Source organism: Sodiomyces alcalophilus, assembly GCF_042370955.1.
Source record: "Sodiomyces alcalophilus JCM 7366 unplaced genomic scaffold ACRALscaffold_2, whole genome shotgun sequence".
Classification (NCBI taxonomy): Eukaryota; Fungi; Ascomycota; class Sordariomycetes; order Glomerellales; family Plectosphaerellaceae; genus Sodiomyces; species Sodiomyces alcalophilus.
In genome coordinates this window covers 4911332-4924853 of record NW_027263533.1, presented here as the reverse complement: position 1 = coordinate 4924853, position 13522 = coordinate 4911332, and the positions used below count along the sequence as shown (strand labels likewise).

Genomic DNA, 13522 nt, shown 5'->3' with positions numbered 1-13522 from the left:
CAAGGCAGGAAGAGAAAAGACCATGGCTGTAATTGTGGCAGATGTTTCTGAAACAAACCATCGGATAGGAAACCATAGCCCTGGTAAGTTCTTGGATCTTGAAGATCATGTTCTACGGATATTGCTTTCCGGGTACATCATTCTGTCGTTCACCGGCACGGTGACAACATGCCAAGACGGCAACGGCCATCATCAGCCAATCGTGGTGCTGGCACGAGAAGTCGCGTGCCGATTGGATGGACACCCAGGACGTCGCGTGGAGATTGGCGACTGGCCAGTGGGCGCGAAGCGTGCAACCAATGGTAAGCCAGGTACTGGTTGTACACGCTTTGAGCCAATGGCGACACGGCACAGCATCGTCGCGTTCTCTGCGCTTTTCCATCGCAGGCGCTAGGAGCGAAATCCAGACGTGCGAGTTACGCGCCAGGAGTCGAGGCTGTGCAATGCTGACCCAGTCCGTTCCCGTTTCCCTGTGGCTGTTGTTTTCCTCCCGTTCCGTTTACTTTTTTCGTTCGGGGACACGATCTAGACCTTATAAGGAAATTAGATACGTTGTACACCGTCTAGGCGGCCAGTCCTCCACAAATCAACGGCCGAGTCTATGTAAGTACAACTGAACGGCGCCTTGGTTTAGCGCTCGTCGCTGTCTCTGAACAGAGTGACACCGCGGCTCACCGGCGCGGCTGCGCGATGTACGCTGTGCTCCGGGTTCAGGTTTACACAGTCGGCTTTTTGAGGCTCCGCTGCGGCGGCAATTGAAGATGACGGGTGATGAAAAGGATGCTGGGAATTTCGCTTGTCTATGCTGGGTCCCTGAGCCGGGGCGATCCGACAATGATGGGCGAGTCAGGACTCTGGAGGCCCCGATCTCATCCAATATGGTTGGGTTGACATCTCACAACGACGCCTCTGGGTGGGAAGTACAGGAATTACATCGTGATTTTAACATTTGCGCTTTGCGCTCAATGCCGCTGGGGCCCGCCCCTGGAACTGTGATTGTGTGGGCCATCTTTCGCGCCAGCCATGTCGTTTCCGTAAGCGCCGCACGGGAGCTAGCCGACGGCGCTTACGACGGGAGCTTGGACGGTGCCACGACCGTTACGCAGCGTTTTGGCTTTCTGGTGGGGCCGGAACGAAGCGAAGAGCTAGGGTTCATCGCCTAGGTATGGTATTACGGGAAAGACAGAGATGCAGTTCAGGTCCGACCTTTTTATGAATGGGCAAGCTATTTTTAAGGATTGCCGCTCGGCTTGGGAAATTGCAAAGGAAGATGAGAGACCGAGACACTGAGCCTCCGATAACGTAGGCCGAGTGAGGATCTGGACCAGCGCCTACAACGTAACGGTGAACGGATTGATTCTCAGCCAAGCCAACTTCAGTACGGTCCACGGTGGTGATCCGTCTTCTGTTGATCTTGATTTTTTGGCACACCGCGTCGAGCTATATCTGAGCGCGTCGCATCACGATGGACGAGGACGAGGACGAGGACGAGTTACTGTGGTGACCGTGTTCAAGTAAACCACCGACATCAACAAAGACAACACGCTAGGAAAACGCGCTAGAAGATGCACATCGCATCGTCTGCAGCTTCCACAAAGTATTAGTTCCTTCTGTATTTCTGGAAATGAGTCATAGCCGCCTGCAGGAAACATGCAGACGTGGCCGTCCAGTGAACAGTCGCGATGACGGGAAAATCAGCAGACATCGGAAAGTGGGGATCTCGTGGTGGGGCTGCAGCCTGATACAGTGTTTTATTCCTCCACGTAACACATGGTATTTAGCTCTATTTCACGCATCTTTCACAGTTCAATACAGTGTGACGTCTAGTTTCCCCACATTCTATCCACAAGCAGAGCTGGGTACGTACCTCCCCACGCTTTTCACTCCTACCCAGGTATCCAACCACCATCGTCATGTTCCCTCTCCACCCGACCACATCCATAGGCCAAGGCCACTCCAAAAGGCCTGCAAAGATCAGGCGGGTAAGGACCCGTATTCTTTTACCCTCTCTCTATCAAAGACGGGCGCGTTTCAGATCTTCGAGTATTCGTGGCTGCTGCGTCTCATGGCCGCCGAGCCGGACGAGACCCTCACCTCCATGTCCATGATCCATCCTCCTCTCTGCAGCCCCGGCGGGATGCCACTTGCTATGCCGTCATGTTGACCCCCCTTGTCCCTCTTCGGATCACCTTCACATCAAAGACCCATGCTGCAAATAGGGAAGAATAACAACCCCAGCTCGAAAGGTCCCACGCCCGCGGCATCGCGCCACGTCCCATCGATGGGATTACCACGGCCACGACCACGGCCGCGCCACGTCCGCATCCACGTCTGCCGCATGCGGCCCCAGCTTTTCCGATATTTGGCTTTCGAGCCGCTGTCCGCCATCTCGTCTCCAATGGATCAACACCCATTGGATCCCAGCTCTCATCGAGGATAAAGATGGCCGCCTTCCCTCTCCCTTTCCATGACCACCTCTCGTCTCAACGTCTCGCAACATCTCTCTGGGATTAGGCTTCTCTTTTCCAATCATCCCTTTCCCTCTCTCCCTTTTTGTTTTCTTCTTTTCTTCCGTTCCGTCTTTCAGGGGCTTTGAAAAAAATAGATCTCTTGGGTTTGTCTTCAACACGATCCTCGGGCTTCACGGCACCATCGTATCGTCTCGTCTCGTTACTTGCTTGGCTTCATCCACTGCCTAACCGACAAGAGCTGGTCTCTTCGCAACACCTCACTACCTCGCTTCACTAATACGACTAATCGTCTTCTTGGTCACTCGAAAACCCCAGCCTAACATGTCTACGTATGTATCACCCCTGGCCTCTCCTATGGTCTACTTGGCCCCCCCACCCTATCACCTCAACTTACTCGTGCCTCAACTGACACTTTTCAAAAGTCTCACAGCAGACATCCCGTTCGACTTCCTTTTCCCCTCATGCGAACCCGCCGCGCTACCCCATTTCGTCTTCGACCCGTCGCTGCTTCAGATGCCCAGCAACCCCGGCCATGCCCGTTCCACTTCCAGCAGCTCCGCCTATTCCGCTGTCTCATCTGCCGCCGACTCCTACCCCGAGTCCGTCAGCACCCGTATGACAACCCCAAGTCGTACTTCGCCTCCCATTCGTCAACATGGTCCTATTCTTCTGCCCAAGATCCGTTCCCAGGACCAGGCCTTTGAATCGCCTCCGAAACGCTTCAAGTCGACCTCGCCCCCTGTCTCTGGCGGGCCCCCCAAGCGGCCTACCTTCCGCCCTTCTCACAACCGGAGCTACACCAGCCCGGAGTCCATCACCTGGGGCATGCCCTATGTCGACCCCAACCCCACCCCGCCTCAGTCTGACACTTCGACGGCTTCCCCCTTCTCGTCCTCTCTTCTCTGCTCGCCCGTCCATTTTGCCGACGATGACTTTCAACCCCGTCGTGCCTCCACTTGCAGCTTGGACGGTGACGCGATCGAAAAGTACGGCTTTCCGACCTATCGCCAGATGGCCAGCTACGGGCCGCTCGCCCCTGCGTCCACCCAGCACGTCGCGGACTCTTTTACCTTCTCCTCGTACGCTCCTCGTGCTCCGTCTCCACTGAGCATGTCCTCTACCCCCGAGCCCGTTCCTAGTACTACTCTCTTCTCTTACCTCACGGGCCCCAATCCGGCACCGGCCTTGGTTCGCACCATATCATACCCCCTTCGTGATCCCCACACCAAGCATTTCTGGTGGGACGTCCGTCAGGTGCGATCGTGGTCCGACTTTTCCACCTCCACGATCCTGTCCCTTCCTGGTGCCTCTGGCCTTCTCAATTGCCCGGTCCCGGCACCTCTCCTCCCCAACCCGCCAGCCAGCGCACGTCATCCCGAAACGGAGGGAGCCCTCCATTCCATCTACGCGGCGCACTACTTGCCCAAGCTGAACGCTGCCTTGGCCATATCCTCCAACCGGCCCCTTCAGTTCTCAACAGTGGCGCCGAAGCCTTCCGCATCATCCGGTCTCTCGGATCCTCTCTTCGTCGCCAACGCCCAGGGGGACTCTTCGTCGGCCGCCGCCATCTTCGGCGGCAAGCCCTCCGCCCGCGTCGTCGGCATTGTCCGCTCATTTGACCGCTTCAACACGGGCATGCGGGTCGAAGGAAACATCAAGCGAGTCGAGTACCTCCGGGGCCTCGCCGCCATCCATCACGCGATGCGCGAACACGGCTGCCGCTACGGCTTCATCCTGACCGAGATCGAGCTGGTCGTCGTCCGCAACGGGACCGAACCCACCCCACATTTCGGCTTCCTGGAAGTGGCGACCGTGCAGCTCGCCGCCTCGGCCTCTGGCTTCTCGGACGCCGATGTCCAGGCCGACCAGGAGCTGACGGCCTGCCTCGCCCTGTGGGGTCTGTCCATGATGGCAGGCGACGAACCGAGCCCGGGACAGGCGCACTGGAAGGCGGAGATTGGGGCGCCCGCCGAGGGGACCCGTCGGAAGGCCTTGGCTCGGGACTCGTGGATGCCGCCACCCCAGCTGGCGGAGAAGAGGGAGGCGAAGCGCGCTCGGGGCTGGGTGCTCCCTGAAGACCCCGTCGGCCGGAAGGAGCTGGGCAAGAGGGGCGTCCGCTACGGTGGCTGCTGAATGGGGAGAACGAGATTGACGAGAACATGAAGTGAACGTAAATAGGGCGGCGAACATGGGCTGGCCCCATGCTCTACCCACACGCGCAAAAGGATGATTGGAATGAGTTCCAAGTTAATAATTCTGAGAGACAACGAGTTTTTTTATTATATTTTCTGATGTTCTAGATATGACTGATGATGGCTGGTTTTAGAGTATTACATGGTGTTTTCAGTGTACGTTTAATCAATCGGATAACAACAGTTCCACTCACATTGCTCCTCTGATCCTCTGCCCTGGCTATCCCGTCACGTCTATTCCCCGTGGGTTCGTCAAACCCCATGTGGTCCGAATAGGCCGGTATTCGTACTTCGTAAGTGGATTTAGCCCAAATAGGTTGTACACTAGTGGGCGGCCCAAAACAACCCATAGAGATCGGAATCTTGGGCCACAACATGTATGTCCGGATTTTTCAGATGTAACATCTTTAGAAGACCCGAAACCTCAGCAATGCGCCTCTGAATACGTGGCATTGGGTGGCGGAGGTGATGGTGCTGCGAGTGTCAATGGACCGTTGTACCAGGTTTCATCGGGTCAACACCGCGTTTCCGAGCAACTTTAGCTCCGGCTCCGTGGGCCCACAGTCGGGGTTAAGTGGAAATCACGTGATGCTCTCGGCCGGGAGTTCCGACGTCAGCTAACATAGCAGTTACACTTGTGATTGCGTTTAAGAAATATAAGCTCTAGGCAAAATTTGTTTGTAAAGGGGGTGGGAAATTCCAAGGCAGATTCGCCTGTCCATTAGACTAGAAAGAGGACGGTGCTCTATATAGATACCGTATACGGGATAAGGATACTCGACATTGTGTAAGTGTTGCCTTGTTCTATACGATGTCTGGAAATCTCACTCTATGTGTGAATAGGTAGCAATCATATTGAAAAGTTCCTATCTTTATGCAACCTTCCATTATTATCACTTATTCGTAATAGAGATTTATAACGAATCCCCCGAAACCGACAAACGCATCTTCCAATAGTCCAGGCTCCAGCCATCGAATATGACTTCTCACGTTCTCCATGTTTCCCTTCCTTAATTGTAAACACCTCATCATTCATGTTCTCTTCTTTCGAACATTGAATCTCAATAGTGTAAATATGAGTCGTAGGTCGTTGTGCACAGAGTCTCCTAGCATAGCTCAACTGTTAGTCATGCTCAGCAGGAGTCGGCCTGGAGTTGGATGCTTACCTTTTCTTGGCCCGACTTTTCAATCGATGTTGGTATTGTATCTCAGAGATTCTGTGAAGCTTCTTGAAAGCCGGGCTTACTTTACCATTTCCGAAGTGTTGTACAGCAGGCAGAGCAGTCGTCGTCTTCTTCATTCATGCTGCCTCCCCTCACCCCACGCCAGCACATAAACAAAACGTAGGACTTACCAGGCCCGAAGTCGGTTAGACAATTGATTCGCATCGTTCGGTTCGCATCGTTCGGTTCGCATCGTTCGGTTCGCATTGGTTTCGAATCATATCGCTCAGTTAATACCGTTCGGTTCAGATTGATCAGATCATCTCATTCGGCTCGATTGTTCGGGTTTCATCGCTCGGTTCATATCGTTCGGTTTGCATCATTTGGTTCAGAAGTAGATCGGTGTCGCAGGAAACCATTGAGATCCCAAGCAACCGACCATCCCACTCCCCTCATGTGAAGCCGCAGGGCAGACGGACTGGATGGGCATTTGCCGCTCCCATCCAAAGCTCGGTGGTTCGGGAAGTCCAGGCACGGCCTTTAAGTGCGCCAGCTATTCAGCAATGGTACAGGCTCCTCCTGCCCCGTCACCCACAGCAGCCACCAAGCACAAACGAGAGTTCAGCCAGCTGGCCCGAGACGGTTCTTCCACTTTCCACTTCCACAGGCAAGGCTGCGGAGAGTAGAGAGGGTGTACTACGACCAAGGGCTCACCGGGTTTCTCGCGGGTGACGCCTTTCCCAGAACGGTCTTTACATTCCCCTTTCACTTGCCCTTCCCGCCCGAGAACCGGACGGGAGCATGTTGTATGTTCACTTTCTCACTCCCATGAAGGATAAAAATAAGTGAGAAACAGAAGGGCGAAACAAACAGAACAAGCTCGGGGGTGATTGGGTCGAGGGACTTTTCAGCGCTGTAAAGCCCCAGCAGTGCCGCTTCCTGCTGTATCGCCTGATTGCTCCAGCCGACCTGGTATCGGAGGAGCAATGCTAGGTACGGTCTCGAGCTTTGAGACTCCATAAGGACATTTCCAGGTCGCTACAGGAGCAGCCCGATCCCGACCGGCACAGGTCACGGCACTGCACGCACTCAAACCAGAGAGAAAGAGAAAGGTTGGTACGCTGGGGTACAGGGTTGGATGCTTACTCGGTGTCAATCGGAACTCTCTGGAGCGCCCGTCACTTCTGTAGCGAGGAGTGGGATGGTGTCGCCGCGGCTGTGGGATCTGCAGTTCCAATGTCAGCGGGTGCGAAAAGTAAGCGGAGAGATACTGGGATTCATCGTGAAGTAATGGCTATCCGCCGGTGAGGACTCGGTCGTCGCTGCCTCAGCCATGCCGGCATCTCGAATGAAGGGAATGAGACTTCTCAGGAACGCTAGATAGGAATATGGCTATCCGCCGGTGAGGACTCGGTCGTCGCTGCCTCAGCCATGCTGGCAGTTCGAACCGATTCACACCCATACGAGACATCAACCAAGTTGAGCACGGTGCCTATCCGCCGGTGAAGACTCGGTCGTCGCTGCCCCAGGCCACCGGCACGCGAGAAGAGTTCTAACCATGAGTTAGCGGTGGAAACACGTGAGAAAGAATGAGACCAGTGGTGCCCGGAAAAATAAAAAGGGGAGCAGTAGACATAGAGAAGCAAATACATTACTGGAGTCGATAGTAATCGAAACTGCGTGACCAGTCGAGTCTGAAATAGTGCTCGTTAGCATGGAGGAAAAGCGGCAAACTGCCCGCAACGGGGATCAAAGAGGAGAGGGCCATCGAAGAAGACGACGACTTGTCTGCTGCTGGCTGTTCTTGTCAGTGGAGGTCCGAGGCTAGGAGTTGTGATATAAAGGGGGAGAAGATTGGAAGAGGAAGAGATTTTTTCAAGAGGCTAAGAGATGAATAATATGAAGAAGGGTTGTGGGAAGAAGAAGAAGAGTTGTGGGAGGAAGAGTTGTGGGAGGAAGAGTTGTGGGAGGAAGAGTTGTGGGAGGAAGAGTTGTGGGAGGAAGAGTTGTGGGAGGAAGAGTTGTGGGAGGAAGAGTTGTGGGAGGAAGAGTTGTGGGAGGAAGAGTTGTGGGAAGAGTTGAGGGTAGAAATAGTCGGAAGAAAGTAGGAGCCTGGAGGAATAGAGAAGTGATAGAGAGGGAAAGCACGCCGAAACTCGTGTGATATGACCATGGAGGAAGGCGTAGGCAAAAAGAAAAAAAAGGAAACGAAGGGAAGGCAGAGATGTTCTTAAAGAGGCATGTGAGGCAAGTTGCATAAAAAGGAAGTAGGAAGGCAATGGAAAGCAGGTGAAAAAAGGATATATAGGAGGCCTTCTAGGCAGCATAGTAAGGAGAGAGAAGAGAGAAGAGCGGTCCTGCCGACTTGCGGACGCATGAAGATTTGCAGGAGTAGGGGAAGTGGTAAACATGAGAAGTGTATGTAGGGGAGGATCGTCGATCAATGAGATGTTCGGAACTGCAGAGGTGGATGGGGTAGTGTAAGTGGACAAACGACAGTGGTGGAGTTACAGAAGAAAAGAATATAGAGAAATCAGATATAACTAGTTGAGGACTTGAGAGGGGATTGGGATCAAGGTGAACGGAAATAATAATGACAAAAGGACGGCTCCAAGGATAAGAGGATGAAGAGGATGAAGAGGTTGAAGATATTTATAGGAGAGCTAAAAGGTAGAAGCTTAGGGGTTACAGAAGTTGACGACAGAGAGGGAAAGAGGAGGAAATGGAATTGCCTAAAATCTGGAGAATATCTACAGTTGAAACTAGAGGCATAGTGGTGTTGTTGTTTCTGATAAGGAAGGAAGTGTCTTGAGAGCGGAACAGAATGATGATTTCTTTATAAGAGAAGGTACGGAAGTGATCCCAGACTCGGTGGAAAGAGAATGGAAAGTACAGGTCGATGTTAGTAGGTAGTTTACTTCGTATACATAGTCTCAGAACAAGGAGTTGGGGAAGGTACATATACAAGGCATGGAGGCATGGGCGCAACAGGAGTAAGTGCGTAAAACAGCATGATACTGCTATCTAGACTAGGATGCAAGAACACAATCGAAGAACTATGAAATAGTCTTAAATATTGAATCGAGGAGGAACAGGACCAATATCCTCTATTGAATTCGGTTTCATACCTTGGTGGCTGTTCAAGTCTCATGTCTTACACTATCATTGCCTGTTGTTCTATCCGAACCACCTTCCCGTACTAAGCTCTTCGACACTCTATAGATAGAGGGAAAAGCTCTCAAGACTCATTTCATAAACAACTCGAGCTATTGATGGGTCGGCCAACGTGACCTAGAGCTCAGAGACCACCAATGCGAGGCCACTTGTAAATGAACAACTAGATGCCTAACTAGTCGATAATTGTAATCGACGGTAAGGCCATTGATGCCTGGTGATGTTCGTCACGGGACACTGTGAATAAGGATGAAAAGGGTATGTATGCTCCCACAAAAGTAAAGCGGCAATATCATATCAGGCCATCATCGGGTACGGTTGGTTGGTGTGCGGATGCTTTGGGAGTATCATCGTTGCCGGATGTCTCCCTTTAGCTCCAGCCTCCGCGAAAGGTACGGTACCCCGGATTACTAAATCAGGGAGCGGCCCACCTTGGAAGAAATATGCTAAGTCCCGCTTCCACATGGACATTGTAAAAATGCGGAGGCGAGAAATCAGTAGGGGGAGAGGATAGTTTAGCGGCGCGGGAGTTGCCTGAAACTCAGATGGGAACTCCCGCCATGTCGCCCTTGGAGCCATTCACCCCGACGCATGCGTGGACTCTCCCACTATGACACGAAGAATAGGGAGGCAGAGATGACAGACGAGATGGTGGGCCATCATGTGTTGAGCCAATCTCGAATAACTTCGTATGTCGACTGCTTACCTCTTAGATGGTGCCACGGGAAAGCCGAGTCTGACCTGGCTTATTTTTGACGCACATAGAAGCTTGTCCTGTAGCCAAGAAACACGCGAGTCGCACGCAGGATACCAAAGGAGATTACCAGTCCTGTGGATTGCTGAAATTCTGCCGGCCCTGTGTTCGGCACGCCGAATAGTACCCAGTACCTGGGACCGAGTGGGCTTATTCACTTCCCGGCTCATCAGCACCGTTGCCGTGGCACAGAGACGGAGGAGAGGCCAGGCGGAACGGCCGACGGCGGGTCGGGTTACAGGGGAATAAATGCAGTAATTAAGGTAGTGGGGATCTGATTCACGAATCGCGCAAGTGGTGCGGAAGTAAGAACTAAGCAGACTGAAATGTCAAGATATGAATACGTACATGGTGTATCTATCGAGTTGCATAAAACTAGGGCGTCGGAGAAAATACATGGCAGCCGATTTCTCGTGACTGGCATGTTGGCGCGTCATTGTGGTGTGGTGGGTGGTGGTTGGCGGTGGTGGCGCTGAAGTACAGGAAGAGGCTGAGGCGGGTGGACCCTGTATGCCGATTTGCAGTGCCGAGACGGTTAACAGACGCTAGATCAAAAGAGGACAAGCCGAAGCTCTCGGGTTTCCTGGAGTAGCAACGCGGTACAATGCCGGTCCAACAATCCCTGAATTGACCCTAACTTTTTGTTTTAGGTACATTGTACACTAGCTTCTCTTTTTTTTTTTTTTTTTTTTTTTTTTCCTCTCTTAATTCTCTTTGGCGTATCACCGTCCCTGATTCCTAATTCTATGTGGGGCACCTATTCCCCTGTTTGCTGACGTCATAGGCCCAGTGACCTCCATGTCTCTAGGTACGAAGTAACTCTTGTCACCAACAACTCCAACATCCCGGCGACTCCAATCCAGTATCCTCCGCGTTCGTTGGTAAACTACCTACACTACACTATTGTTTTGGTTTCCCCGCCGATTTTTTATGGGGAAGATGGGCGGGATGTGATTTTGCCTTGTGGACACATTATTCCCGCTTGCTTGGCAAGTTGGAGCATCGGTCCATTATTCTGGCACGGCGGAATGCACCGGCCAGGAGACCCGGGGACGACGATCAACATTGCCCCTACATACACGTACAACGTATGGAGCATCGCGCGTGGGCAATGGAACACCGTCGTGTATATAAAAATGCCTTCCCCGCCAAAAATCCCCAAAGGATCCATCCCATATCCCCCGCATGTCAGCGTGTTGCCCCGGAAGACTAGCGGATTTCATCTCGATCCAAGGCCGTCCGCATTCATACGACAGATGACGAGAGTGCGACTGTACGGTGCCTGACAAACCAAGCCAACAGCCGTTCCTTTCCTCGTCTCCATCCATCTCAGAGTCTTCCTCGAATCTCTTTTGTACTTTCATCTACCCTCTTTTCCTCCGCTAAGAAAATTGTAACTCGCCTACGCTCTCCCTCGACATCATGTCGGATACCGAAAAGACGGATCATCCCACCCACATCCACGCCGGTGAGACCACCGGCACCACGGCCAGGGCCGAGGATGGACCCAGCAAGAACCCCATCTTGCGCTGGTGCAGCAAGCTGGGCAACCTTCCCGAGTGGAAAGTTGGCGGCCAGCACCTCCGCGGCGCCGCCCTCAACTGGTCCATCGGCGTCATCGCCAGCTGCGGCTTCCTCATGTTCGGCTACGACCAGGGCGTCCTCTCCGGCCTGCTCACCCTCGACGACTTCCAGAAGAACCAGGCCCTCATGACGCCCCTCGACGACAGCAACCCGCTCTGCTGGAACGAGGACGGCTCGCGCGACGAGCGCTACTGCCACGGCGACGCCAACACCCAGGCCGCCGGCGTCGCCATCTACCAGATCGGCTGCTTCCTCGGCGCCGTCCTCATCTTCTTCTACGGCGAGGCCTGGGGCCGCCGCTCCTCCACCTTCTGGGGCTCCTCCATCATGATCCTCGGCACCATCATGCAGGCCGCCAGCTTCGAGTACGGCCTCTTCGTCGCCGGCCGCGTCGTCAGCGGCGTCGGCAACGGCATGGTCACCTCCACCATCCCCACCTGGCAGTCCGAGTGCGCCCGCCCCGAGAAGCGCGGCCTCTTGATCCTCATCTCCGGCGCCCTCATCTCCGGCGGCATCATGATCTCCTACTGGGTCGTCTACGGCTTCTACTTCCTCGAGGGCTCCGTCCGCTGGCGCTTCCCCCTCGCCTTCCAGTCCTTCTTCACCATCATCGTCATGTGGGGCCTCCTCTATCTTCCCGACTCGCCCCGTTGGCTCCTCATGAAGGGCCGCGCCGCCGAGGCCCGCGACGTCATCGCTCGTCTGCTGGATAAGCCCGAGGACGCCGCTGAGGTTGAAGAGGAAATGTCCCAGATCGCTTCCGCCCTGAACGTGCAACAGAACACCGGTCGTTTCCGTCATCTCCTTACCGGCGGTCCCTCCCAGAACTTCCGCCGCACCCTTCTCGGTGTGGCTGCTCAGCTCTTCCAGCAGTTCTGCGGTATGTCCTAGTCTTACTCTCTTTTTTTTTTTTTTTTTTTTTTTTTTTCCCTTTCTTTTCTATTTTCTTTTCAGAATCTGGCTAACATTCATCTCAGGTATCAACCTCATCACCTACTACGCCACCTTCGTCTTCGAAAACTCGCTAGGCTTCGGACCCCAGCTCTCGCGCCTGTTAGCCGCCCTCAACGGTACCGAGTACTTCCTGGCCTCCCTCGTCGCCCTGCCCCTCATCGAGCGCGTCGGCCGCCGCAAGCTCATGCTCTTCGGCGCCGTCGGCATGATGGCCTCCATGGCCATCCTGGCCGGCACCACTTCCACCGGCGTGACCAACGCCGACGGCGCGCCCGAGCTGTCCCTGGCCTACGGCGTCACCGCCGTCGTCTTCCTCTTCGGCTTCAACACCTTCTTCGCCCTCGGCTGGCTCGGCATGACCTGGCTCTACCCGGCCGAGGTCACCAACCTGTCCATCCGCATCCAGGCCAACGCCCTCTCCACCTGCTCCAACTGGATCTCCAACTTTGTCATTGTCATGATCACCCCGCCCGCCTTTGCCAACCTGCAGTACCGCACCTACATCATCTTCGCCGTCCTCAACGCCGCCATCATCCCCTGCGTCTACTTCTTCTTCCCCGAGACCTCGCACCGCTCCCTCGAGGAGATTGACCTGTACTTCGCCAAGGCCTACACCGAGAAGGTCTCCCCCGTCAAGATGGCCAACGAGATGCCTCGCTACACCGCCCACGAGCTGGAGAACGAGCTGGCCAAGTACTTCGATGCCGAAGATGTCGAGCGCCGCCGTTCTGTCGCCGCCGCCGCACGCACGTCCATGTCGCAGGCGCCGGACGCGTCCTCTGATCCTACCACGAGTGAGGCCAGCGAGAAATAAACGGAGGGTACAGATGGTGCTGGGTTTGTTTTTTGTACCTATCTTCGATACCCCAGGGGTTTCGGCTCTCCCAATCACCTGACTAGATAGATGTGTTTGTGTGCAGTTGAACCTTTAGACTAGGCGAGTCGGAAGGGCGCTGGTTGTTCCCCTTGCACTACTGATAGATCCATGGTTTAGTAGTCGCTGGCAACACAATGGCCCGGCATTACAAGTTGGAAGAATCGAAATCCCTTGCACATATTTGTCCCGCATTGACTATGGGTCCATATCCTGTGTGACATGTTTGTAGGTTATTTGTAGCATCGCCTTGATAAGGAGAGGAATGTTGCCCAGAGCATGGTGATTGATCTTTGATGTGTGAAACCTACGTCGGCTAAAGTCTTTTTTTTTTCTCCTTGAATTAGGCGGGCTTC

At 54.0% G+C, this 13522-nt stretch overlaps 5 protein-coding genes across 5 annotated transcripts; 4 read left to right on the top strand and 1 right to left on the bottom strand.

Annotated features, from left to right (window-relative positions):
- Positions 1–22: 22 nt before the first annotated feature.
- Positions 23–2440, top strand: ACRALDRAFT_2017722 (uncharacterized protein; the record flags this gene model as incomplete). The annotated part of the gene is made up of 15 exons (XM_071019899.1): positions 23–34; positions 69–147; positions 177–302; positions 335–409; positions 456–472; positions 568–699; positions 738–1121; positions 1187–1199; positions 1292–1497; positions 1550–1597; positions 1636–1676; positions 1713–1746; positions 1782–1814; positions 1856–2154; positions 2203–2440. 15 exons carry the CDS (start codon positions 23–25, stop codon positions 2438–2440), a joined length of 1737 nt encoding a protein of 578 aa, XP_070877840.1.
- Positions 2203–4860, top strand: ACRALDRAFT_2047051 (uncharacterized protein). Its single transcript, XM_071021528.1, has 2 exons — positions 2203–2800; positions 2894–4860. Exons 1-2 carry the CDS (start codon positions 2793–2795, stop codon positions 4602–4604), a joined length of 1719 nt encoding a protein of 572 aa, XP_070877839.1. The 5' UTR covers positions 2203–2792; the 3' UTR covers positions 4605–4860.
- A 1731-nt stretch (positions 4861–6591) lies between these two features.
- On the bottom strand, positions 6592–7161 carry ACRALDRAFT_207946 (uncharacterized protein; the record flags this gene model as incomplete). The annotated part of the gene is made up of 4 exons (XM_071022361.1): positions 6592–6864; positions 6902–6971; positions 7009–7051; positions 7098–7161. 4 exons carry the CDS (start codon positions 7159–7161, stop codon positions 6592–6594), a joined length of 450 nt encoding a protein of 149 aa, XP_070877838.1.
- Positions 7162–8274: 1113 nt separating this feature from the next.
- Positions 8275–9175, top strand: ACRALDRAFT_207944 (uncharacterized protein; the record flags this gene model as incomplete). The annotated part of the gene is made up of 10 exons (XM_071022360.1): positions 8275–8292; positions 8326–8332; positions 8387–8403; positions 8430–8467; positions 8533–8581; positions 8623–8727; positions 8764–8819; positions 8972–8997; positions 9070–9112; positions 9145–9175. 10 exons carry the CDS (start codon positions 8275–8277, stop codon positions 9173–9175), a joined length of 390 nt encoding a protein of 129 aa, XP_070877837.1.
- Positions 9176–10914: 1739 nt separating this feature from the next.
- Positions 10915–13359, top strand: ACRALDRAFT_1048467 (uncharacterized protein). The gene is made up of 2 exons (XM_071015550.1): positions 10915–12218; positions 12316–13359. The coding sequence occupies exons 1-2, from the start codon at positions 11177–11179 to the stop codon at positions 13104–13106; spliced, it is 1833 nt and encodes a 610-aa protein (XP_070877836.1). The 5' UTR covers positions 10915–11176; the 3' UTR covers positions 13107–13359.
- The last annotated feature ends 163 nt before the right edge of the window (positions 13360–13522 follow it).

Excerpts from the sequence above, each read along its gene's own strand:
- ACRALDRAFT_1048467 (XM_071015550.1), top strand. The coding sequence starts at position 11,177 with ATGTCGGATACCGAAAAGACGGATCATCCCACCCACATCCACGCCGGT. Across the intron at positions 12,219-12,315 it reads GCTCTTCCAGCAGTTCTGCG|GTATCAACCTCATCACCTAC; the intron begins GTATGTCCTAGT and ends CATTCATCTCAG.